At 41.0% G+C, this 25311-nt stretch overlaps 1 protein-coding gene across 4 annotated transcripts in view; it reads left to right on the forward strand.

Annotated features, from left to right (window-relative positions):
- The window catches only part of schip1 (schwannomin interacting protein 1), a 495227-nt gene that overhangs the window by 333597 nt on the left and 136319 nt on the right, over positions 1-25311 (forward strand). The window contains exons 1-2 of one of the 4 annotated variants that reach the window (XM_052018693.1): positions 16845-17705; positions 22395-22958. In XM_052018693.1, the coding sequence (XP_051874653.1) occupies positions 17700-17705; positions 22395-22958 (570 nt within the window). In that variant the 5' untranslated portion in view covers positions 16845-17699. Of the gene's footprint in view, positions 1-16844; positions 17706-18649; positions 18778-22394; positions 22959-25311 lie in introns of those variants that run through there. The other 3 variants (XM_052018696.1, XM_052018694.1, XM_052018692.1) reach the window with 3 other exon arrangements.

A 25311-nucleotide genomic window follows, 5' to 3' on the forward strand; every position in this document is an offset into this window, starting at 1 on the left:
AATGTTCTATCCTCATTTTTGATATGGACTGCTCTATTTGAACTTTGGTGTCAGATTGACTCAAGAATACAGTCTGGTTGAGTTGGCTGCAGTTATATTACATGTTGATTGTGGCTTGATGGTTTTGTTTCCTTCCCCTGTGCCAGAAAGTTCCGAGTTCAAATCCCACTATTGAGCACAAACTCAGTCTTTGATGCTATTCTGATGCAGGGTCACAAACCCAAAACGTTAAACATCCCTTTGCCTCCATGGATGCTGCTCGATTTGCTGAGTTCTTCCAACAGTTTCATTTTGTTTTGATCCAGATTCCAGCATCTGGAGTCTTTTGCATTTTTCAATCCTATGTTTTACTGAATACCGAGGTTGGATGCAATGACACAGGTTCCATTTTTTAAATGAGGCCTGAAGGAAATGTCCCATCAATCCTCTCAGTTGGATGTAACACATCACATGGGGGCTACTTGAGGCAATTCCCACTGTGTCTGCTCATTGTTTATTTCTCAACCAATGTCATTAAGATGGATATCAGGTCATTATCACATTGTTAATTGTGAAACCTGGCTGAATGCAAATTAGCTGCCATATTTCTGACATTACAATCACCACAATGCAGCAGTACTTAATTGGCTGTTGAAGCCACCAAAGGTGTTTAAGAACTATTCTACACTAAAATCAGTGCAAAGTAAAGTTTTAAAACTCAACCTTACGTTAGCAGAGAGCAATTGATGTTAATGAAGTGTGCTATACGAAGCTGTGGAAAAGGGTCGTTGAAGACCAAGACCTCAGACTGACCATGTACATCATGATGTAGCCGGTAGCAGTGATCTCTGCCCTCCTCCCCCCACCCCCGTATACTTATGAGTCATTGACTATCTATGCAGGCACCTCAAAACACCAGAAAGATACTGCCAATGCTGTCTCCACTAAGTTATCTACAGGATAAGCTAATCAACATCACCATCCTTTCCCAGACCAATTTCTCCAGCATGGAGGCCATAATTATGGTTGATCCACTCCACTGGATATGCCAGATCTTTTCCATCGTCTACACCAGTCGTCAGCTACCACCCCACGAGCCTCCACATCCAACACATCATTCTTTGCAGCTTCAGCCACCTTCAATGGGATCCCACCACCAGGTACACCTTCCCCTCCCCACCCACCACCCCCCCTCCCTGGCTTTCCACAGGGATCACTCTCTCCATGACACCCTTGTCCATTTGTCCCTCCCCACCAATGACCCTCCCAGCACTTATCCCTACAACCATACAAAGTGTTACACCTGTCCCTACACCTCCTCCTTCACCACCATTCAGGGCCCTAGACAGTCCTTCCAGGTGAGGCACCACTTCACCTGTGAATCCCAGGGTGTCATTTATTGTATCGGGTGCTCCTGGTACGGCCTCCTCTACATCGGTGAGACCCGATGTAGATTGGGTGACTGCTTCGTCGAACACCTTCACTCCATCCACCGCAACAGCCAGGATCTCCCAGTGGCCAGCCACTTCAATTCCACTTCCCATTCCCATACTGACATGTCTATCCAAGGCCTCCTCTACTGCCATGTTGAAGCCAGATGCAGGTTGGAGGAGCAACACCTCATATTCTGCCTTGGTGGTCTCCAACCTCATGGCATCAGCATCGATTTGTCTAACTTGCAGTAACCCCACCCCTCTGTTCTCCCCCTCCCCTTTTGCCCCTTTTGTTTTCCCTTTATTCCATGGTCTACTGTCCACTCCTACCAGATTACTCCTTCTTCAGCCCTTTGCATCTTCCATCTGTCACCTCTCAGCTTCTTGCATCATTCCCTTTCATTCCCCTCCCCTACCCATCTGCCTTCTCCTCTCACCTGGACTACCTATCACCTGGCAGCCTGTGCTCCTCTCCCTCCCCCTACCTTTTTATTCTGGCTTCTGCCCTTTTCCTTTCCAGTCCTGATGAAGAGTATCGACTCAAAGCATCAACTGTTTATTTCCCTCCAGTGATGCTGCCTGTCCTGCTGAGTTCCTCCAGCATTTTGTGTGTATTACTCCAGATTTCCAGCATCTGCAGAATCTCTTGTGTCTGCTGAAACAGACACACCATTCTAAGCTCTGTCACAACAAGATGTCTTCAGCTGGACAGAAAACGTGATTCAAGGATGTTCTCAAAGCCTCCTTGAAAAAGTACAGTATTCCCAATGGCTGGTGGGAACCCCTGGTCCATGGCTGCTCAAAATGGGCAAGGAGCATTCAGGATGACAGTGACAACGTTGAGTTCATTCATCAGTAGCACAAAGAAGCCCAGTGAAAACTGCTAAAGGAGCACACTATCTCCCAAGTTCACCACCTTAAATATACCCAATGGTCTGGCCTCCACCAGCCTGTGAGGCAGAGAGTTCCTGATATTCACTGACCTCTGAGAGAAGAAATTTCTGCACAGCTCAGTTTTAAATGACAGGATTAGGAAGCACCAAAATGGGAAGAAAATTATGTGAATGGTTTGGTTGGTAGAACCATAGAACACTACAGCACAGAAAACAGGCTATTCGGCCCCTTCTAGTCTGTGCCAAAACTTTATTCTGCTAGTCCCATTGACCTGCACCCAGTCCATAACCTTCCAGACCCCTCCCGTCCATGTATCTATCCAATTTATTCTTAAAACTTAAGAATCCCACATTTACCACATTAGATGGCAGCCCGTTCCACACTCCCACCACTCTCTGAGTGAAGAAGTTCCCCCTAATGTTCCCCCTAAACCTTTCCCCTTTCACCCTAAAGCCATGTCCTCTCATAATCTCTCCTAATCTAGGTGGAAAGAGCCTACTCACATTTACTCTGTCTATACCCCTCATAATTCTGTAAACCTCTATCAAATCTCCCCTCATTCTTCTACGCTCCAAGGAATAAAGTCCTAACCTGTTCAATCTTTCCCTGTAACTCAACTCCTGAAGACCTGGCAACATGCTAGTAAATCTTCTCTGCACTCTTTCAATCTTACTGATATCCTTCCCATAGTTAGGTGACCAGAACTGCACACAGTTGACCAGAACTGCACACAATCAGTTGCACAGTATCAGAATGCCTCGACAAGACACCTGTGACAGAGCCATATTGACCTCATCATCCACCTCAGAACTCACAGAATTGCAGGTCAACATTGACCCTGATGGACAGCCTAAGAAGAAGATGATGATGTGCAGAATTCTGCCTTTGTCCCCAGAGGCAGCATTCTTTCTTTTGAATGAGGATGATGTGGAACTGACATTGTAACCTGGGTCAGCAGGCTCTAGCTTGAAGGGATATACACCCATGCCTCTTAAATACTATTATATAAGATAAGGTCATCTGATTTCACATTTTAGTGCATTGGCTTACACAGCATAATAATTTCTGAAAGTGGAGTTACCCATTGAAGACATACATTCTTAACCAGGCACGGTAGTGTAGCGGTTAGTGTAATGCTATTACAGCACCAGCGACCTGGGTTCAATTCCGGCCGCTGTCTGTAAGGAGTTTGTATTTTCTCCACGTGTTTGCGTGGGTTTCCTCCGGATGCTCCAGTTTTCTCCCACATTCCAAAGACATACGGTTTAGGAAGTTGTGGGCATGCTACGTTGGCACCGGAAGTGTGGCGACACTTGCAGGCTGCCCCCAGAACACTCTACCCAAAAGATGCATTTCACTGTGTGTTTCGATGTACATGTGATTATTAAAGATATCTTATCTAGAGTTTCCATGTTTACACAAATGTGGTTCTCGGCATTCCCCTTAAATGGTTTATGCTCCAATATAACCATCAGCAACTGCATTTGGCTCTTAATTGCTCTTTAGAGTCATAGAGAGACAGCACGGATACAGGCCTTTCAGCCCACCAAGTCTGTGTCAACCATTGACCACCCACTTAGACTAATTGTGCATTAATCCCCTGAGTCATTCTCCACACATTCTCATCAATTCCCCAGATTCTGCCACTCACCTTCTTTCTAATATTATATCTTTTTATTTTTAAGGTTTCTGACAGATAAAATAACTGCATTTATTATGGCCCACTGTTGACTTTCAAACTTCTTCATACAGATTGACTCATCAGTATTGATCTTAAGAATTATATATTTGCAGTGCTGATGTAATACTTCCTGCTGTTGATGGAAAATTTCAAAATTCTCACATTGGAGCTGAAATATTGCAAGTTTTCTCTCCTTCAATACAAATTTTTGTGCTTATTTATAATTATTTTCTGTTGATGAATTTTCTTTTGAGTCACTATACTGATGAAAACCTTTCTTCTGACTGAAATAGACTGATGAAGCAAATGTTTTCTTTCAATTGCACTAACATCTCCTACTGGGTAAATCAGATTTCAAGTTGATTTGCTGAAGTTATATTCTTTGATGTTACAGTTATCAATAATGTTGCATGTATGTACAGGCGTGTAGGGAATCTGATCAATGGTCTCACAAAGCTGCCAGTAACCCCAAATAAAGTTCATCTTCCCTCCTTTCATATTCAGATCAATATTGGATTTTTTCCCACAGTTACGTTGCCCCGGATGTGGTCTCATAGATTCTAATTGTTGATTTTATGAAGGAGTAGCTGTACCCATATATAAAAACAATGTCCTGGCTTAATCAGGGAAACATTGGATCTAATGTGCCAGTTCTATTTTTTGCATTTCTATAACTCCCATGTGTTTTACCCCTATCATTTTTCCCAAAAGGGGGGAAAATATGGCAGGGGATAGGATCCAGAGCATCAGGTCAGAAAGTGGAGGGATTGAGAGGAAGGTAGATTCATAACCAGTAAATCTGTAAGGAAGAACAGACAGGAGCAAGGTAACAGACATGATGGGACAGACAGGTTGATTATTTTAATACTAGGAGTATTTACCAAGTATTTACCATCAGTATTTACCAAGGAGAAGGACTTGGAGAATAGGGAGATCAGTGTGGAGTGTACTAATATGCTAGGGCATTTTGACGTAAAGAAGGAGATTGTGTTGGGTCTCTTAAAGAACATTAAGGTGGATAAGTCCCCAGGGCTGGATGGGATATACCCCAGCTTATTGAGAGAGGCAAGAGAAGAGATTTCTGGGGCCTTGACCAAGATCTTTGTGTCCTCTCTAGTCTCAGGTGAAGTCCTGGCGAGTAGCTAATGTTCAAGAAGGAAAATGGGGATAATCCTGGAAACTATAGACCAGTGAGTCTCACATCAGTGGTAGAGAAGCTACTGGAGAGGATTGTTAGTCATAGGATTTATGAGCATTTGGAAAACCATGGCCTAATTAGGGACAGTCGGCATGGCTTTGTGTGGGGCAAGTCGTGTCTTACTAACTTGCTTGAGTTTTTCAAGAAGGTGATGAAGATGATTGATGAAGGTAAAGCTCTGGATGTTGTCTACATGGATTTTAATAAGGTGTTTGACAAGGTCCCTCATGAGAGGCTCACCTACAAGATTAAGATGCATGGGATTCACGGTGAATTGGCCGTTTGGACTCAAAATTGGCTTGCTCATAGAAGACAGAGAGTAGTGGTCGATGGTTCTTATTCTGGCTGGAGGTCTGTGACGAGTGGTGCTCCTTAGGGATCCATACTGGGACTTCTGCTGTTTGTGATATATATTAAAACACCTGGATAAAAATGTGGATGGGTAGGTTAGTAACTTCGCAGACGATACAAAGATTGATAGTGTTGTGGATAGTGTTGAAGGTTGCCTAAGGATATAGCAGGATATCAATCAGTTGCAGATATGGGAAGAGAAATGGCAGATAAAGTTTAATCTGGCCAAATAAGGTGTTGCACTTTGGGAGATCAAATGTAAAGGGACAGTACACTGTTAATGGCAAGACTCTTAACACTGTTGATGACAAAGGGTTCTTGGGGTCCAAGTCCATAGCTCCCTAAAAGTGGCTGCACAGGTTGATAGGCTGATAAAGAAGGCAAAAGGCATGCTTGCCTTTATTAGTCAAGGCACTGAGTTCAAGAGTCAGGAAGTTATGCTGCAGCTTTATAAAGCTCTGATTATGCCTCATCAGGATTATTGATTATTGCATTCAATTCTGGTCGCCCCATTATAGGAAGGATGTGTGGGCTTTGGAGAAGGTGCAGAAGAGGTTTACCAGGATGCTGCCTGGATTAGAGGGCATGTGCTATAAGAAGAGGCTGGACAAACTTGGTTTCTTTTCTCCAGCGGAGACTGAGGGGTTATGAGGGATAGAGGTTATGAGATTATAAGATTATGAGAGGCGTAGAGAGAATAGACAGCTGGTATCTTTTTCCAGGGTCAAATGTCTAATACTAGAGGGCATGCATTTAAGATGAGAGGGGATAAGTTCAAAGGAGATGTGTGGGGCAAGTTTTTTGCACAGAGAGTGGTGGGTGCCTGGAATGTGCTGCCTGGGGTGGTGGTGGAAGCAGATACAATAGCGGCGTTCAAGGGGCTCTTGGATAGGCCCATGAATGTGCAGAGAATGGAGAAATATGGACATTGTGTTGGCAGAAGGGAATAGTTTAGTTTGGCATTTAATACCTAGTTTAATTAATTTGGCACAACATTGAGGGCCGAAGGCATGTTCTTGATCTGTACTGTTCTATGTTCTCTAAAAGTTTTTTGATAAAGTTTTTTTTCAAAAAAAGGCTTTTCAATCCTTTCATTTTCTTCAATTCTTCCCATGTTATTTCATTGGAAAGTCCATTTTTGTCAGTTCCTTAGCGCTCTTACCTGTTGCTTAAGTGGCTCCCTAGAACCATAGAACCATACAGCACAAAACAGGCCCTTCGGCCCACCATGTTGTGCCGTCCATCAAACCACCCTCACACTACCTAACCCCTTCCTCCCGCATATCCCCCCATCCCACACTCCTCCATATGCCTATCCAACAAGCTCTTGAACCTGTCCAATGTATCTGCCTCCACCACCACCCCAGGCAGTGCATTCCATGCACCAACCACTCTCTGGGTGAAAAACCTCCCCCTGACATCTCCCCTGAACCTCCCACCCATAACCTTCAAGCCATGACCTCTCATCTTGAGCATTGGTGCCCTGGGAAGGAGGCGCTGACTGTCTACTCTATCTATTCCTCTCAGTATTTTATATACCTCTATCATGTCTCCTCTCATCCTCCTCCTTTCCAGTGAATAAAGCCCTAGCACCTTAAGCCTCTCCTCATATTCAATACTCTCCATCCAGGCAGCATCCTGGTAAATCTCCTCTGCACCCTCTCCAATGCCTCCACATCCTTCCTATAATGAGGCGACCAGAACTGAACACAGTACTCTAAGTGTGGCCTAACTAGAGTTTTGTAAAGCTGCATCATCACTTTGCGGCTCTTAAACTCAATCCCGCGACTTATGAAAGCCAACATCCCATTGGCTTTCTTAACTGCTCTTTCCACCTGTGAGGCAACTTTCAATGAACTGTGAATATGAACCCCCAGATCCCTCTGCTCCTCCACACTGCCAAGTACCTTGCCATTCACCCAGTACTCTGCCCTGGAGTTTGTCCTTCCAAAGTGTACCACCTCACACTTCTCCGGATTGAACTCCATCTGCCACTTGTCAGCCCAGCTCTGCATCCTATCAATATCCCTCTTTAAGCTCCGACAGCCCTCCACACTATCCACAACACCGCCTATCTTAGTGTCGTCTGCAAACTTACTAACCCAGCCCTCCACCCCCTCATCTAAGTCATCTATAAATATCACAAAAAGTAGAGGTCCCAGAACCGATCCCTGTGGGACACCACTAGTCACTGCCTTCCAATCCGAGGGCACTCCTTCCACCACAACCCTCTGCTTTCTACATGCAAGCCAATTCCTAATCCACACAGCCAAGCTTCCTTGGATCCCTTGGCCTCTGACCTTCTGAAGAAGCCTACCATGAGGAACCTTATCAAATGCCTTACTAAAATCCATGTAAACCACATCCACTGCACTGCCCTCATCAATCTTCCTGGTCACCTCCTCAAAGAACTCTATCAGGCTTGTGAGGCAAGATCTTCCCTTCATAAAGCCATGCTGGCTGTCCCTAATCAGTCCATGATTCTCTAGGTGTTCATAAATCCTATCCCTTAGAATCCTTTCTAACAGCTTACCCACCACAGACGTGAGACTCACCAGTCTATAATTCCCTGGCCTATCCCTATTACCTTTTTTGAACAAGGGGACAACATTCACAACCCTCCAATCCTCTGGCACCATCCCCGTGGACAACGAGGACTCAAAGATCCTTACCAACGGTTCAACAATCTCCTCCCTAGCCTCTTGAAGCAGCCTGGGGAAAATCCCGTCAGGCCCCGGAGATTTATCTGTCTTAATATTATTTAACAACTTCAACACATCCTCTCTCTTGATATCTACAACCTCGAGAACATTACCCCTACCAGCACTCCCTTCTGCGTCATCAAGACCCCTCTCCCTGGTGAATACCAAAGAGAAGTACTCATCAAGAACTTCTCCCACTTCCGCCGCCTCCAGGCAAATTCTCCCACCTTTGTCCTTAATCAGACCTACCTTTACCCTAGACATCCTCCTACCCTTCACGTACTTGAAAAAGGCCTTGGGATTTTCCTTAACCCTACTAGCCAAAGCCTTTTCATGACTGCACATTCTTGATGTGCAGATCTCATATAGTTGACACAACCCCAGTCTGCAGAAATGCCATTTCTGTTTGAGTCCTTCTCTGCAGAACCTTAGCAGATCTCGCAGGTTTGTTTTAGGATTTGCTAGTAGCTTTGTGAGACTTGTGCTACTTTGAGAGCTGGTATCCTTGCAACTTTCAAACCACAGTATAAAAGCAGGGTTTTTTTTTCCTTTCTCAGTTTTGATATTCAATTTCAAAATCCTAATCAAGCTGTTTGTTATTTTGTTCATTCTACATCCAAGTTCTTAAGTCCTTCAATGCTCATCATGTATTCTTGGAGGCAATTAACATCTTCAGGATGCAGCTCTGCAGCCTGACCATCATTCTTTGTATTTGCAAAGATTTCACAAACAGAATAATTCGGGACTATGGTGTGTTTCAAAACTCATGGTATTGTGGTACAAATAAAGCAATCAAAAGTAGCAGCTTCTCAATCTGCATGTCTCTGCATCAGTTGACAAATCCAATGTAAAACTAACCTGGTTGCCAATGTTCATTGCACTTTTGCAGCTGTACATCCTAATCCTACCACTGCTTCATCATCTGCAATGTTGATTGATATTTAAGGCTTATAAAAGTTTGGACTGTTACATTGAAAAACGATATGGCCATGAGAGGCGACAGTATATTCGTGAAAATAGGTACTGTTCTCTGCAGCTCTGACATGAGTTCTGAAGGTTATGCTAACTGTCTAGTGCCAGGGTACCTCTGCCTTATGGCTGGAGTGGAAAGGAGTATCAAGTTATCATGATTCATGTAGGAACCAATGATATTGGTAGGACTAGAAATGAGGGCCTGTCAAGGAAATTTGAGGTCATCATCCAAATTGAAATGCATGGATAATAATCAGACATGTTACTTGAGCTACAAGTTAGTTAACACAGGACAAACAGAATAGAAAGTTTGATTGTGGCTGAAAGTGTGGTAAGGGAAGCAGGAATTTCAATTCATGCACCCATTCTGTGGAAAGTGAGAGCTGTTGCATTGGGAGTAACTCCATTTAAAGCTGGCTGGAACCCATAACTTGGCGATTCAAACAAATAGGGTTGCAGAACTTTAAACTAATGAAGAAAGAGTGCAAAGATTTCAGAAAGGGTAAATTTAAAAGCAGGCTGAAGAGTGATTTGGGTAAACATAAGCTAGGTGGGTCAAAAGGAGAGTTTAACAAAGGCTAAGGCAGAAATGCCCAAACCACGGCTAGCAACAACTTTTGGATAGTTCATCACAAGAGCCTCTGATTTTTCTACCACAGAATCGGCCAATATCATGGCGGAAATGGGAGTGGACAGGGATTGGTTGGCAGAATGGGGAGGTGTTTGGGCAGTGAAGTGATGAGGATGGTCAGATCGATGATGGGGGGTGGTGTTAGAGTGGAACTGAAGGTCAAAGGAGTCTTGTGCAGATAATGGAAGTTAATGATGTCAGATAGCTGTGTGAATGGAAGGATGGGGAGGTGGGCAGATGATTTTTGGGTTGACAATGAGGAGGTTTGGGTAGGAGTCAAGTGGATGATGGAGATGTGTGGGTCTCAAGCAGATGATGGGGTTTGGCTGGGGATGTGCAATGGAGCGGTCAGTAATGATGGAAATTTTAAAAAAGACACCTACCTGAAAGAAGAGAAATATATGGCAGTGGCCCAGGTGGGATGAGACCATTACCCAACACCAAACCAGCCCTCAACCCTCCTGGAGACCTGCTTCAATGTTTAAAGCCTGAGTCATGCATATGTCATTCATGCACGTTAAATATTTATACAAATTGCATCAATTGTGTCTGAAACATGGGAGTGCTGGCAGTAATTTAAGTTCACATCTGAAAATAGCCCTCAAGGCCCAAATGATTGGGCATCCTTTGACTAACAGGGGAGCAGGCTAAAACAGGATAAATTTAAACTAAATTAAATATGCAAAGCATTTACAACCAATTGGATGAATTCATGGCACAGACGGAAATAAATAAGTTTGATCGAACAGCCACAACAGGGATAGGATTGGAAACTAAGTATTGCAGGACAGTTGACCTTTAAATGACATTTGCAAAATGGAAGAAAGAGGGGTATGGGGTTTATCCTTAAAAGTAAAAGACAGGGTAAAGACAGTGGAGCCAATGGATTTTAGCTCAGAAAGTCATTGAATTAGTTTAGGCAGAGCTGCACAATAACTAGGAGCAGCAAACACAGTAGGATTAGTTTATATGCCCCCTGTAGCTGTTGTGCTAGTTGGCAGAGCACATGTTAAGAAATTTTGGATACACTACAACAGGGGGACATGTTGTGATCGTGGGAATTTTGTCTTTGTGTGCACTGGACACACAAATTTGTGAAGCTGTGATCATAAAAGAGCTTCCAAACACTTTTCCAAATAAATATGTCAAGGAACTATTTTGGATAATAGGCTATTTTACATCTAGTTTTATGCAATGGGTGGCTAATTAATAATCTTGTAGTAAGGAATCCTCTGGGAAAGAAAGCCTCTGGAATGACATCAAGTCATCCTCAAACTTGAGGGACTGTCTAAGAAGAAACAGGATAAATGGTATTGGGCTTCTGGAATTCTCTTGCTTCTAATCCAATGGATCCTTGTGAAATCTAGGAAAGATAAACATGCTCCTCAAGAAAAGAGAGAGGAAATAGGGAACTGTGGACTAGTAAGCCTGAAATTAGTAATGAGGAAAATGCTATAAATCTGTATCAAAACTGGAGGCGGAGCATTTAGAAAATCATAATATTGTTGTACAGAATCAACACAGAGAACTTGTCTTGGTAAATCTCTTAAGAGTTTATTTAATTTATTTTTGAGATGTGGACTGACGTCAATTGCCCATCATGAGCAGGTGCTAGCAAGCCTCTTTGAATCATTGCAGCCCTTCTGGTTTAGACCCAATAACAATGAAGAAATAGTGAGATATTATAAGACAAGATGGTGCCCATCTTGAAGGGGCACTTTCAGGTGTGGTGTTTCCATGCATTTGCCACCCTCACCTTCCTTGCTCATTGTGAGTTTGGGGGATTATGTTGAAGTTGCTGTGGTGAGTAACTGCAGTATGAGTTTGTGCAAAGAGAGTAGATAAGGGTAAGCAATGAACATAATGTATTTAGATTTTAAAATGGATAAGACAAGAGGATATTGTACAAAATTAGTGCTAAAACTTTATACATTCAATTTAACATGTGTTCAGTAGCTAATATAAATCAGCTCAGTGACTCAAATAAATGATTTTGTTTTAAATTTAACTAAACTTTTCTAGCAAGTTCAATTTCCTTCCAATATCTAGCCTTGTTTTTTACCTGTGGATAACCCTGAAGTGTTCTGTCATTAGTCATTATGTCAATATTCAATGTTCATATTATGTTCAGAAACAAATCTGATGACTTTTTTGATGCACTTCTAAACAGATGTAGTAAGAATCTCTTTCTTCCATAAGGAACATTTAATATAAATCATAAAACTTGTTTATTCAGCTTCATTTGCTTGAAACCTCAAGGCATCTTTAACCTGCTGAAATATTTTGCAGTGCTAAAGTTTGCCATAGTTAATTAGAAAATTGATTTTTTTTTCCTTTTAAGATCCAAGCAAACATACAATATGTTGTTTCATTTGTCAATGTTCATTAATTAGCTGAATCATGCTCAGTCAGACTCAATGACTATGTTCATACTGCTCTTCCGCATCTCTCCATTGACCTCTCCATGCTTTTCCTGTGCCCACACTCATGGCTCTCATGTAGCAATTAACCCCAATGCCTGGCAATGGGTCATGAGGCCTAGGCACCCAATCATCCCCAGACTGCCTTGATGGTCTTAAAATAGGTTGCTATTGTTAACTGTTTTCAAATTCAGATATTTAAAAACAGTTCAAATATATTTCAATAGTTAAGTTAATTTATATTTAAAGAAATAATAAATTTACTTAAAATACCTTACTACTTGAAAATAATCTTAAAAAAACAAAATACAAAAGTACTCTCTTGCAATTAATTTTTTAATTGAATTCAGTGAGTTTAGATGAATAAGGGGTGACCTTTTTGAAATGTATAAGATCCTAAGGGGGCAATGATAGGGTAGAAGTCAAGATATTTCCTCCAGTGGGAGAATCCCAAAGGAGGGACAGTTTCAAGATAAAGGGTCTGTCATTTAACCCAGAGATAGGTAGACATTTCTTCTTGCAGAGAGCTGGGGAGGCTAGCTCATTAGAAGTATTCAAAGTGGAGGTAGATAACTTTTGTAAAGAACAGTAGATGAGGGCTGTGGGGATCTGACACAGGAAAAAGTTGTAATGGAAAATGAGCGGTTTTTGTGGATTTGGATCAATGAGGGAGAAAGAACACTTCAAGGGTGCAACATGGGATTTTATTAAAGTGTAATAAGTGATATGAAAGATTAAAAAAACAATGTCTAAGATACAGTATAAAAATCTTAGAACATGGAACATAGAACAGTACAGCAAAGGACAGGCCCTTTGGCCCACAATGTTGTACCAACATAGCTATTCCCTCCTGCCTACAGAATGCCCATATCTCTCTATTTTCCTCTCATTCAGGTGCCCATCCAAGCCCTTCTTGAAAGCCCCCAATGAGTTTGCCTCCACCACCCTATCAGGCAACGCATTCCAGGCATCACCACTCTCCTAGTCAGTTATAACTCTACTTCTTTCCTAATCCGTTATAACCCTAAAACTAGATAACTTTCTTAATGATAGGCAAGTCTTTACATTGTCAACCAAACCAATCTCGCTTGTCTCCAAAAAACAAGTTTTTCATATCATGTTCCTTTATGTCTTACATCTGCAGGTTTCAAGGCCTCATGGATGCCATGAATCAAGACCTTATGTTTTACTTATGTTCCCAACATGCCTGTTCATTAGGAGGACTGTGAGCAAACAACTCTATTTTAAGTGAAAAGATCTGTTTTTAACCTTCACATTACAAAAGTGAGGCCTGGGGTCGATCAACCATAATCATTATTGAATGGCAGGACAGATTTGAGAGGTCTTCTAGACTTCTACTTTTGCTCCTATTTTCTTGTGTTTTGGTTTGGTCCTGTACAAATGACATAGCTGGTGTTAAGCTGGTTAATGCTTCTGGTTCCTCACCTGAATAAATTTGCATTTCATCGCTGGACCCAGTGATGAATCCAGCACCAGAGTGGAGGTTCAGATGCATCATTATCTGACCTACACATCACCTCTGATGAGCAGACACTGAAGTCAGAGATGAGTTGAGCCATGAGGGAGATATCACTAGTTCTTGTCCACAGAACTGCCCCGCATTACTGAATATCCATTGCCTTTTGATCCAAAGGGTTCACCCATTTCAATGCTTTATAATTTTTTTCTTAATGATTTTCAAGTCATCCATTCTAACAAGCTAATACTTTTAATTTTCCAACAAAGCGAACAGTACTTTTTGCTTTGGGTGGTTACTGTTTATCACTGTTTCAGTATCTGTACAATTCATTTCATGGTTGTTTAGTCTGGGTCCTGTACTGGCATCTTGAAATTTAGGCCAATTCCATACTTTTATACAATCTTTCTGGGACGTGGCATTCATTTGTGCCATTTTGTGACTATTCAGTGCAATTCATAGTCTTCTTGTGAGTTTGAATTTACGTACGGGAGTGAGATAGATTGCTGGTTGAGTGGTGTCACAATAACAACCTCGCACTCAAGATTAGCAAGGCCAAGGAATTGATTGTGGACTTCCGGGAGAGGAAGTCGGGAGAACACACACCAGTCCTCATAGAGGGGTCAGCAGTGGAAAGGGTGAGCAGCTTCAAGTTCCTGGGTGTCAACGTTTCAGAGGATATATCTTGGGCCCAAGACATTGATGCAATCACTAAGAAGGCAAGCCAGTGGCTCTACTTCATAAGGAGCTGAGGAGATTTGGTATGTCTCCAAGGACCCTTGCAAATTTCTCCAGCTGTATGGTGGAGAAAATTTTGACTGGTTGCATATCCACCTAGTGTGGAGGCTACAATGGATCGAAAGAGGCTGCAGAGTATTGTAGACTCAGTCAGTTCCATCATGGGCACAACCCTCCCCACCATCAAGGACATCTTCAAGAGGTGGTGTCTCAAGAAGGTGGCATCCATCATTAAGGACCCTCACCATCCTTGACATGCCCTCTTTGCATTACTGCCATCAGGGAGGAGGTACAGCAGCTTGAAGACCCACACCCAACATTTTAGGAACAGCTTCTTCCCCTCTGCCATCAGATTTCTGGACAGTCCATGAACCCATGAGCACAACCTTGTTATTCCTCTTTTGCACTATTTATTTATTTTTGTAACATTGTAATTTTTATGTCTTGCACTGTACTGCTGCCACAAAACAACAAATTTCACAACATATATCAGCGATAATAAACCTGATTCTGATTCAGAACCCATTATATCGGCATAAAATTCCTAAAGGAACTATTCTTCCATAACATGCACATGATTTACTTCATTCAGTGATTTCAATAATGGTTTCAAAGCATTTCATAATCACAACTTATACCACATGCTGGAAAATGTTGGGCCTAAATTGTACTTCAGATCATCAACATTATTTTTTCTATTTCCTTTAGGTTTGATGGACGACATTTCAGATCTTTCATTCGAATTGTTTCCTCTCCATTGCCTGAATGGTTTGCATGCCATTACTTCACAATTCATTTGCCTGTCCCTGCATTGTCTTTGATGCTTTTCTCTCCTGTATTGCATTTTGTTGAGTTGCATCTTGCTCACAAAACAGCCTTTCTTCAGTAGTCATTGGCTAAACCACCACATATTATTCTATCCTTCATAATTGTTTATCCAGTTCACTAAATTAGCAGGTTTTACACGAGTCCTTAAAATGTTGCAAAATTGTCAATAATTCCTCGTTTTTTTTCCGCAAGTCATACAACTGTCTTTTATTGATCATATTTCATGTAGGATTGTACTATCTCAAAACCTTGTCTGTTCTGTAGCAAATTCTCTATTTTCTCAAAGTTGTTTTATAATTAGTGAGAAAGATGGATGCCTGGATGCCAAGTGCTACTTCAATAATTTGTATTAAAATTAGCATTTTGAATTTTTTTGCAAGTTTACATTAACTGCATTAGTCACTGAAATGTTTAACCATTCTCATACCTTTTTCCAGAAGGATTTCCCATCAATGCAGGCCAAATAAAAACGGTAGCTTCAAGCATCTGCTTTCTTTTGAGGATCTTTGCTGCTTATTAAGTGTTTGCTTCTTCCCTTTTTTTCAGTAACTGTGTGGGGCTGTATGTAGGACTGTGTGCTGTGCAATGAGTTTTTTTTTGCTGGCTGTGGATGTCAGGAAATGATGGTGGGTTGCTAACTGATCAAAGCAGCCTATGGATAAGCCCATCTCCACACCGCACCCACCACCCCTCGTCGGAAGCACATATCTGTGAGATCAACCCCAGGTATTATGTTCATGTTTTCTCCCCAGATTTCCTGCAATTTAACATTGGTTTTTTTATTAGTATTCATTCTTTCGTTTTCAAACATCTTCACGTACTCTTCCAAATAGACTAATACCTCCACTGGGAATGGGGCAAGTTACTTAATGTCAACAGTGAAACAGATCAATAGTTCTAAATTCTCACACTCAAACTGTGATAAGGTTGTATCCATGAAAGTTATAATTGTATCCATGTTTGATACTCTGTGAAAAGTAACTCGTTCGAAAGATACTTTTAAAATAAAACAATCCTCTCTCGTCGCTGTTTCAGTTCCTGAAATGTCTGCTGTGATATTTTCAGTGCAGACGGGATCAGAGTAAACGGTATGAATCAAGGAGGCGGGGGATTAAATTGTGACCGTAAATGAGACGTGAAAATTAGAGCAGAGATTAACTAGCATGATCCAGGGGCGTTATCACTGACCGAATTTCACCGGGCTAATAGAAAAATATTTCAGAGTTTTAACAGTTTTGTATTACATCTATTCATAAGCATACAGTTGGATTTTAAGGTACATTAGCCTCCCGTTGACATGCTACTTTTCATCTGATTTTGAATTAATACGTGTCGCCTTTCTAAAAGAATAAACTATAAGGACCCGAGGGGACGACAGAAAATGAAGCTGATGGAAAACGGAGTTGCAGTCTTGGGATTCAGTTGTCATGGAAACTATTTAATTCTTCCTGACGGGGCGGGGCTGGCTGAGACTATGACGCTGCCTCCACCAGAGCCCCACCAGAGGCTGTACTGCTCGTCGCTCCACGCCTCTGACATTACAGCAGTAGGACAGCGGATTCCGGGCTTGCAATGCAGCAAACCCGAGGTTTATTTCACAAACATGCGGGGCTGCAACTCAAAAGATCTGAAATAAAATCAGAAAATCTTCCATTCTCTTCTCCTCACATTCTCGGACTTGGAATGCGCCTGGATGAAATTGCACTTTTAAACTGGCACTAGAATCAAAACGCAATATCTGACAGATACGCAATGCTGGCAAGCAATTGCGGATCAGCGAGCTTTTAAAAGCTTCTTCAAATGTGATCGTTTTCCATCCAACTTAAACTCGTAAATCCAGGTGTGCACGGGCGGTAGGTGTTTCGTTGGTTTTACACCGTCTGCTCCAATGTAAATATGGAGGTTTACTCGCATGACGGGTAATACTCTTTTAAAAAAATAAGTAAAAGACTAACATGAACATGTAATGAATGATTTAAAACGCGCGCGGAAACGAGAAGCACTCAAAACAACTTTCATGAATTATTCAGATAAGACAGGCGTTTTCATACAAGGTCGATGCTTAAAAAAAAACTGGGCGACGAGAGAGAGGGGGGAAGCTCCTTGGTTCAGTTTGGGAGGATACGACCGATACTGCACCATCACAGCGCGCAGACTATTCAGCGGAGGTCTCAGTGACATTCATCACTGGAAGTGTATTCGCTGCTCTTACTTCGCCGCTGCCACAAGACTTGAGCTGGCCGTTTCGTGCTAAGTGAATTAAGTCTATTTTTGAACTCAGTTTCTGGAGGGGCGGCTTGTGCCCGACCGGGAAGGAATATTTGTATGGACAACCGCCTAAGAAAATTGTGACCGCTGCTGGACAATGACTTGATGGGAAATTTTGGTCCAAAAAATGACTGTAAGTACTGTAGGTTAGGAGGAGGCAGCTGCGATTGTGGGGATACTTTCTGTTTTGCACCGTTAATTGTGTTTGCATTAAGATTATAGTGAAGGGAATCTCCGCAAGTTCTGTTCTATTTCCATCCAATGCTCGATTTCAAATTGTAGGAAGAGATTAACACGTCCGGCCAGTACCTTATCAATGTCTACACATCCATTGCGCAGTAATGTACCGGCAAAGGCTTTGAATTGGGAGCAAATTGCATTGAGATGGGATGGTGTACGTTTACAGTTGCATCCTGTAGTTAATATCCAGGATAAAATAACACGTAAAATGGCGATAACTTTAGTGAAAATATCCTATTGTATTTAACTATTGCAGTAGCGATCTGAAGCACCTCTGCACCCTGAGCAGTTTTGCGCTACACTTGCCCTCTGCCGCCGGCTACCTACCGCCCGGTCAAAGTCTGCCACTGTCTCATCATCGGCTCTGGGCAGGGCTGGACAGCGGGCTGTGAGTCAGCGCCAGGCAATGAACCCGGCCACAGCCCGGCCCCACCTGCCACAACTCATTTGAAAACCCACATATTTGTCGGCTGACGTCAAAATATTGCGTTAAAAGGGAAACAGTGAATTTACTTAAAAAAAACTCCTGTCATCCTTGTTCATGTCTGATTCTGGTAAAGTGTCGTTCATATTTTCAGGTAGGCTTCGGTTATTTTGAGCTTTATTGCGGTATGATCAGCCGGAGGAAGGTCTCTCTATCTCTCTCACTCACTCACTCACACACACACCATTGGCGACACAGTGCATTTCAATAGGAATAAATTTGCCCTATAATTTATACATGCAAGTTTTCAGTAAAAGCTATCAACATCTATAGATGTTTATTTCGGGGAAAAATGCGCGACTCTGTTCAGCGAGGAGAACCGGGGTCATTTCCCTTTTAAGAGGATGGTGGCACTGAGATTAAAGCAGTTCCGCTCCGCTTTCTTCTTAATCCCCGGCCGCTTGCTGCTAACACGAGGAATGGGTTGATTCCTGCAGTCAATGGCTCAGTGAAGTTTCCTTTTTGTTGAGAGTTTCGGGAGGTGAGATGGGTTTTCTTGCCGCCGTGTTGCTGGAGCCGGAGCGGCCGCCACTCGGCGGGCTTCTGTGGAGCGGAGGAGCTGGTTCAGGGCCACCGCAGCGGCTCGTTCCCCGGGGTTAGATGCTGGAACTCTCCCTCCTCGTCCTTTTGTACAAAATAAAGCTGTTGAGTTAACAGTTTAAAACAGCCAGGAAGATAAATAATCGAGAACACCAACTTCCTGGAGTTTATGTGTGTCGGGGGCTGTGTTTTTCCTTTGGCAGTTCTGGCTCTATGCCGCCGATGCGCATTCTGTCAGGAAAGCCCGAGATTATAAACCCAGGGGCAGGGGCCCCCAACCGTACCTCGAACTATTTTGTTAGTTGCGGACTTCGGCAGTTCAGAACAAATAGTATGCTTCACACATTGTGATTTGGGTCCAGAAAGCGCAAAATATGTTGGTTTGTTCAGAGAAATAAATTGTACCTGCTTTTGTAAAAATCTTTAAATAGTGTCTATTGTCACTGTTGTAAAAGGGTTTACCAGCGTGGGCAAATGCTTTGTTTCGCATTTCTCTGGCATAGGCTGTGAAGGCTGTTTGCACTTCTCCTCATCAAAAAGATGGTTTAATTCTTGTTAACAGATTTTTTAATTTGTGAATCTATTATGAAATGTGTCTGGCAATGAAAATTAAATTATTGTCTGCTTAACTGGAATTTGCAAAATGTGATATGCAATTATTGTTCACTAAACAATTAAGCAAAATGTGCAGTGCTTTATTTCAACATTGTACATTACATTCATCTGTGTGAATGTGCAGGGAACAATGCAGTAACATACGAGGAAAAGCATATTGTTTAGCAACAGCAATTTATATAAAAGAACAAAAATAAGCAATGATCTATTGGGTTTCTTGTATATTTTGTGTTTTATTCCAATAATTCATGTGCTTTGATGCAGTCAGGCAGAAATAAAATATACAACCACTTATGATACAAGTATATGTTGCTACCAGTGGGAGAGTCCAACAAATTATTTCTCTGTCAATGTTTGACACCATGGTGTTCTGATTGGCTGAACACTACAGTTTTAGTCTCAACAGGGAACTGTTTGGCCCAATTAAAGATCCATCATAAGATGTGCAAACATACTGAGTGAATCTCCCATTATTTCCTGGTTGTATTTGTGACGTATGAAATCTATCCCTGTTCAAATCTAGAAAAAGTCAGAAGTGCAGATAGGTCAATCAGCTTCATTACATTTTAATGGCTATTACATATTCTGGGCAGTTCTCCAGCAATAAATTTCAAGTCTCTAAGTTCCACATGTGCTGTTTTGTGTAGTAGTTTATAACACATTTGTGAAGCATTAACCACAGCAATTGCTGTGGCACATTGATCTTTATAATCATAGAGTTTGTGGCTGAAATTCATTTGAAATAGGGGCGGACAAAATGTTTTGATGGTGTTCTTTATTTGTGTTTTTATTTACTCAAGACTGCCTAACTTTGCAGGGCATATAGCAAATTAATTTCATTCTAAAAAATTTTAGCAAGTAGAAATGGTGTTGGTAGCAGACAGCTGAATGTAAAAATTTCCAAAAAAGGCTTTCAATCGTTTTTGGCGAATTAGTTATGCACTTCCTTCAGGCTGCATTTATACTGCAGTCTTCAATCCTGGGGAGGAGAGGAGAGGGGAGGGGGGAGTAACTAAAGAAGAGGAGGAATCCATTCTTGCATTGATGACTGCCATTCAACTAGTTTATCATACTGGACTGTAATTCAAATTTTCTTCACACATTTAAGTGGTTTGATAGTGTGGCTGGGGATGTCTAGACTGAAATATTTAACTGAACTCCCATGAACTCAAGGGGTCCACTGGACACATTTAAATAGGTTTGATTCTGCATTGAAATTATTCTCCAAGAGTGGGCTCAGGCTTTGACTAATGAATGAAATGGGATCCTTAAGTTGAATATTGTTATGTTATGACCTCTGAGTAGGATTGCCACCAAAGTGAAATTACTGCCAAAGTCAAATTACAGCCAAAGCTGAATAAAAATTAAATTGAGAATAGACACATTTATTTTTACATTGAGTATTTCCAGCCAGTAGGGGAAAAAAGAGACTTCCATCTCAGCAGACTGGTCTGGATTTTAATTGAAGTTGCAATGATCACAGCCCATTGTCTAATTTGGTGCATCACCCAGTAATCATTGATAATTCTGGTTTAGCATGTATTATGATGAACCAGTTGGAGAGAGTTTATTGAAATTTTAAAAATGAAATAATATTCAAGAGATTTGTGTGTCTATCAAGTTCAGCATTTATAGCTCACCCTGAGTGGGCCTTTGCAATGAAGATACTGAACTGTCAATTTAAACATTTAAAATGGGTTGAGGATAGAATGCAATAGGGAATTCCAGGTCTTTGCCTCAGTGGCCAGGTGAGCAAGGTGACACATGTCCAAATTCATAAGGCTTGTCACTTGGAGGAGAACTTGGGGGGGTGGGGGGGGGGGTGAAATTAGTTTCCTCATACAGATGCTACCATTGCCCTACATAGAGGTCATTGGATTGGTAATTCTTAATTGATCTAGATGGTATAGAATGAATTTACTACTGTTTCTTAGATTTTTTTAAATCAATGTAGTACTTAATTCATTATTGGGTTTGCAAATACTTTTATCAAAAGAGTCATCTGGAGCTTTTTCCATGTTGTAAACTGAACATTGTGATAATTGGGTTTCCTTCCCAAAAACAAATATACTTCTGGATTAATTCAGTGTGGAAAGATCCTCCAATGAAGGTCCCTTTTTGGGGCTAAAGACAAATCTGTTGTTCAGCATTGGTTTCTTGGAAGCAATACAGCCTCTGAGTGCAAGTGAATGATGATGTTGAACAGGAATGATTGGGACAAACCAAAAGATTGTTTTCCTTTTTGGCACATCATTGCTGCTGAGGTTTCATTAGTAAAACAAACACATTAGCAAACAAAGTTGCAAATGTCCCATCCAAACAAATAAAGTACCTCAATATGTAACAAGGGGTCTTTGAATGATACTTGCAAAATAAATGCATGTTACTTGTTTAAAACTTGAGACTGTTTAAGGTTATATCATTTGCAGAGATGTAATGAGATTAAGCAAAGATCTGGATAAAACATACTGTTCACAAAATTCTATGTTTTTTTTCATAAAGCAGTGACATAAATATCAACGGAGCTGATGTGAATGAAAAATGTTGAAGTAATAGTGAACTGTTCAAAATAAACTCTCTGTATTCTGCTTTGAAATATAAGCATGATATTTTACATCCAAAAGCTTTTGATACTGGTGTTTACAGTATCTGTAATTTATTACATTTAGGGGTGACATTTGTACAGGAGATCTGCAATTTGCTGCAACAGTGATTTGGGGATGGGCAACAACATAGAAACCCCAGTAAACCGTTACAAAATGTTTCAGTTTGAGGAAATTCACTTCCTTCACGTTGACTCAGAAATGTCTGCTCTGGAATGGGGAAGCAAAGCTGTTCTGCCATCCATCCCAAAGTGTTTTCCAGTCCAAGTGAACAATTTAACATTATGGAAAGCTAATCAAAAATAATGTTCCATTGAATTGTTATGTATTTTTTCCTCAGGATTACAGGGAAGATGGTATGGATTTGGGAAGTGACTCATGTAGTCGAACAAGTTCCGAATCAAGTTCCAACAAAGTGACACCATGTTCTGAGTGCAAATCCTCACCCAGCCTGGATCTTGCCACTTTGGGGGACTATGAAGCAGATGAGGATTATCAAGAATACAAAAAGAAGGTGATAGAAGAGTGGGAAAATGAGTATGGTGACTACTCAGAGAACAATGGCTTTGTTAAAACTGCCAGCAGGAGTTTAGCAGAGGAGCTTCAAGATGTAAAAGTCATCCCTCCAGTTCCTTCTGATGTTACTCCAGGTGAAATTAAGCAAAATGGCAATGTAGCACCAACTAAAGTACGTGGCAAAGGAAATAAGACTCTTCCAAAGCTGCAAAAGGCATTGCGAATAACAAGTGGTGTTGTGGCCACTTCAGGGACTTTTGTAACAGAAGAACCTCAGCTCCCAACCATGGACTGGGAGGCCCTTGAGAAACACCTTGCAGGTTTACAGTTCCAAGAGCAAGAAGCACAGAATCAAAACCAGACCCAGACAAAAGCAAACTTCACATCCGTAAGTAGTTTCCAAAATAATTTATTTGTATTTTTGAACACTGAGCATTGCTGGTGGTGAAGCAGATCACCATCTAACTTTCATTAGCTGGGGATCAGAAGTACATAAATGCAATGTCCACCAGCAATTTCATTAGAAAATCCAGTGAGTTCTGTTTGCCTGAAATGAAGTGTACTCTTTCTCACCATATCATGTGCAAACTTCCCCAAGTTCAAAGAATTGAGATATAGACTGGCAAAGGATGTGGTATAAAGACTCTCAGATATCACTGCATTAACTAACTAAAACAATGCAGCTTTCCAAAATAGAATATCGATAATACCTATTGATAGACCTATCTCTGTGCTATAAATAACATGTTATGCTGCTTGCCCTGCTGGAACCATCTTCAGTATTAGGGTTTGCAAAATAATGGATTTAGAAAGAATTTCATAATTCTTCCTCCAGCTATCTTTGAGCCAGGAAAGGTAACCAATCATCAGAAGGGTAGTCCAGATCAGGTTCTCAATTACTTGTCCTATTTACTATCATTTACTCAGAATATCTATTTCTAAGTAATAATAATTCTGGTCTTTCATTGTTGAACGTGTTGCCTTGGAAACCACTAAACTTCAAAGACTCCAATTATCTTTCTTGATCTGCTCCTTCCTTTGATGAAGTCGGTCAGTCGTAAGTAATAGTGCTGAGGTGATTAGAATCATTACTGACAGATGTCAGGAGAGGCATGATGAGCTGTAGAGTTTACTTGGGAAATCCCATCATGTTGGGCCACCTCAGATCCACTCTTTGGATGCATGGAACTTCAGCAGCAACAGGTTGTTTCTCTTCTCTCATTGTAAGTGTTTAATGCTGGCCAATTGAGAATATGTTCATCTGTAGAAAATGATATCCAGTTGATGATGTGCTAACCTTAAAGTACAACCTGGAGCTATTACATAACATGAAAATACCAAAGGAGGATAAATTCCAAGGTATCTGCCACATTGGCTTACATGATATTTAATGTCATGTAAAGAACTGTTTTGCTACCAGTTAGTTTACCTATATTCTTGTTGGGTTTTGGTGAATAGATGGTCTTCTTTGGCAGTTGGCAACAGTGATGTCAGTGTGTTGTGATCTGCTTCCAAAATGCATTCAAAGACAGAGCACAATATGCAGACACTGCTACATAGCACATTTGCAACTAGGAATTAATTTTTAGGTAGTGCTATCCTGGAGCTTACTGAGTAATGGCAATGTAGGTAGGAACTGTGGTATTTGTGACAAATTGCAATAAGGTACTCAGAGTGATTTATTTTAATTTGTAATTCAAGATGTTCAATTCCAAGGCTCTGTTGAGTTAGAAAATGTTTTTTGTTAAATTCAAGAATTACTGTAATACAGATTTTGCTTCATTCACAAGGTGGATCCTGTCTTCCTGGTTGGGGCAGAAATGTTGCTCTTACCAAACCTTATTGTCAGAGCAAAAGCTGTTTTAATGAATTCATAGGAATAAGATCCATATTTTATGTTTTTTTTAAAAAAACACCTCTTTGGATTTGATTATCAGATTTATCAGATGTGTGTGGTTTTTATTGCATATTTTAAATAGTAGGAGTTGGTTAAGTTGATTATACTAAGATTTACTTGACATTGTTTAATTAGATTAATTTAACAATATATTTTGAGATGTTTCATATATGCATAACATAAGTGAAAATAGTTTTTGCACTGACAGGAAATGAAAATTTTGAAATGCATTCCCATTCAAAAGATCATTTCCCAATGATTGGTTTAACAACTGAAGTGTTACTGATCCAGATAAATCAATCGTACAATGCTCAGTTCAGGCTTTATAGAATTTTTTTTTACATGAACTGTGGTGTTTTCATTTGTAAAATATGCACAATTTGTGAGATGTTCACCATCTTAGACTATAAGTTCTATTTTGTTCACTTTCCATTTTGTCAGGAAATGTGCCACAGGTACACAAATGTACCTTCGGTGTAAATTAGTGCAGACTGAGGCAGCAGCTTGAACAAGTTTTATGCTCCTGATGTGGGGCTTTAAAAAGATCTCCCTCATTTTTAAGGCCTTTAGTGAAGTAACATAGTTTGCCAGTGAAAGCTGTCCCAAAGTTACAGCAACCCCATTGGTGTGGATTTATGCCTTCCTTATGTCAGTTTCTCTTGGGCATAGTCTCTAGAGGAATCTTTGGTATTCAAAAATAGGAATGACATCAGATTGGCTGAACCATCAATCACACTGAAAATTCCCACAGGTAAAATTTTTAATTAAATTTTTGAACAATTTACAATGGCCAAAAAAAGTACTTAAATTAAGATGGAAGCAAAAATATAAAGCTTTGAAAATA

The sequence above is a fragment of the Pristis pectinata genome, chromosome 6, assembly GCF_009764475.1.
Source record: "Pristis pectinata isolate sPriPec2 chromosome 6, sPriPec2.1.pri, whole genome shotgun sequence".
Lineage (NCBI taxonomy): Eukaryota > Metazoa > Chordata > Chondrichthyes > Rhinopristiformes > Pristidae > Pristis > Pristis pectinata.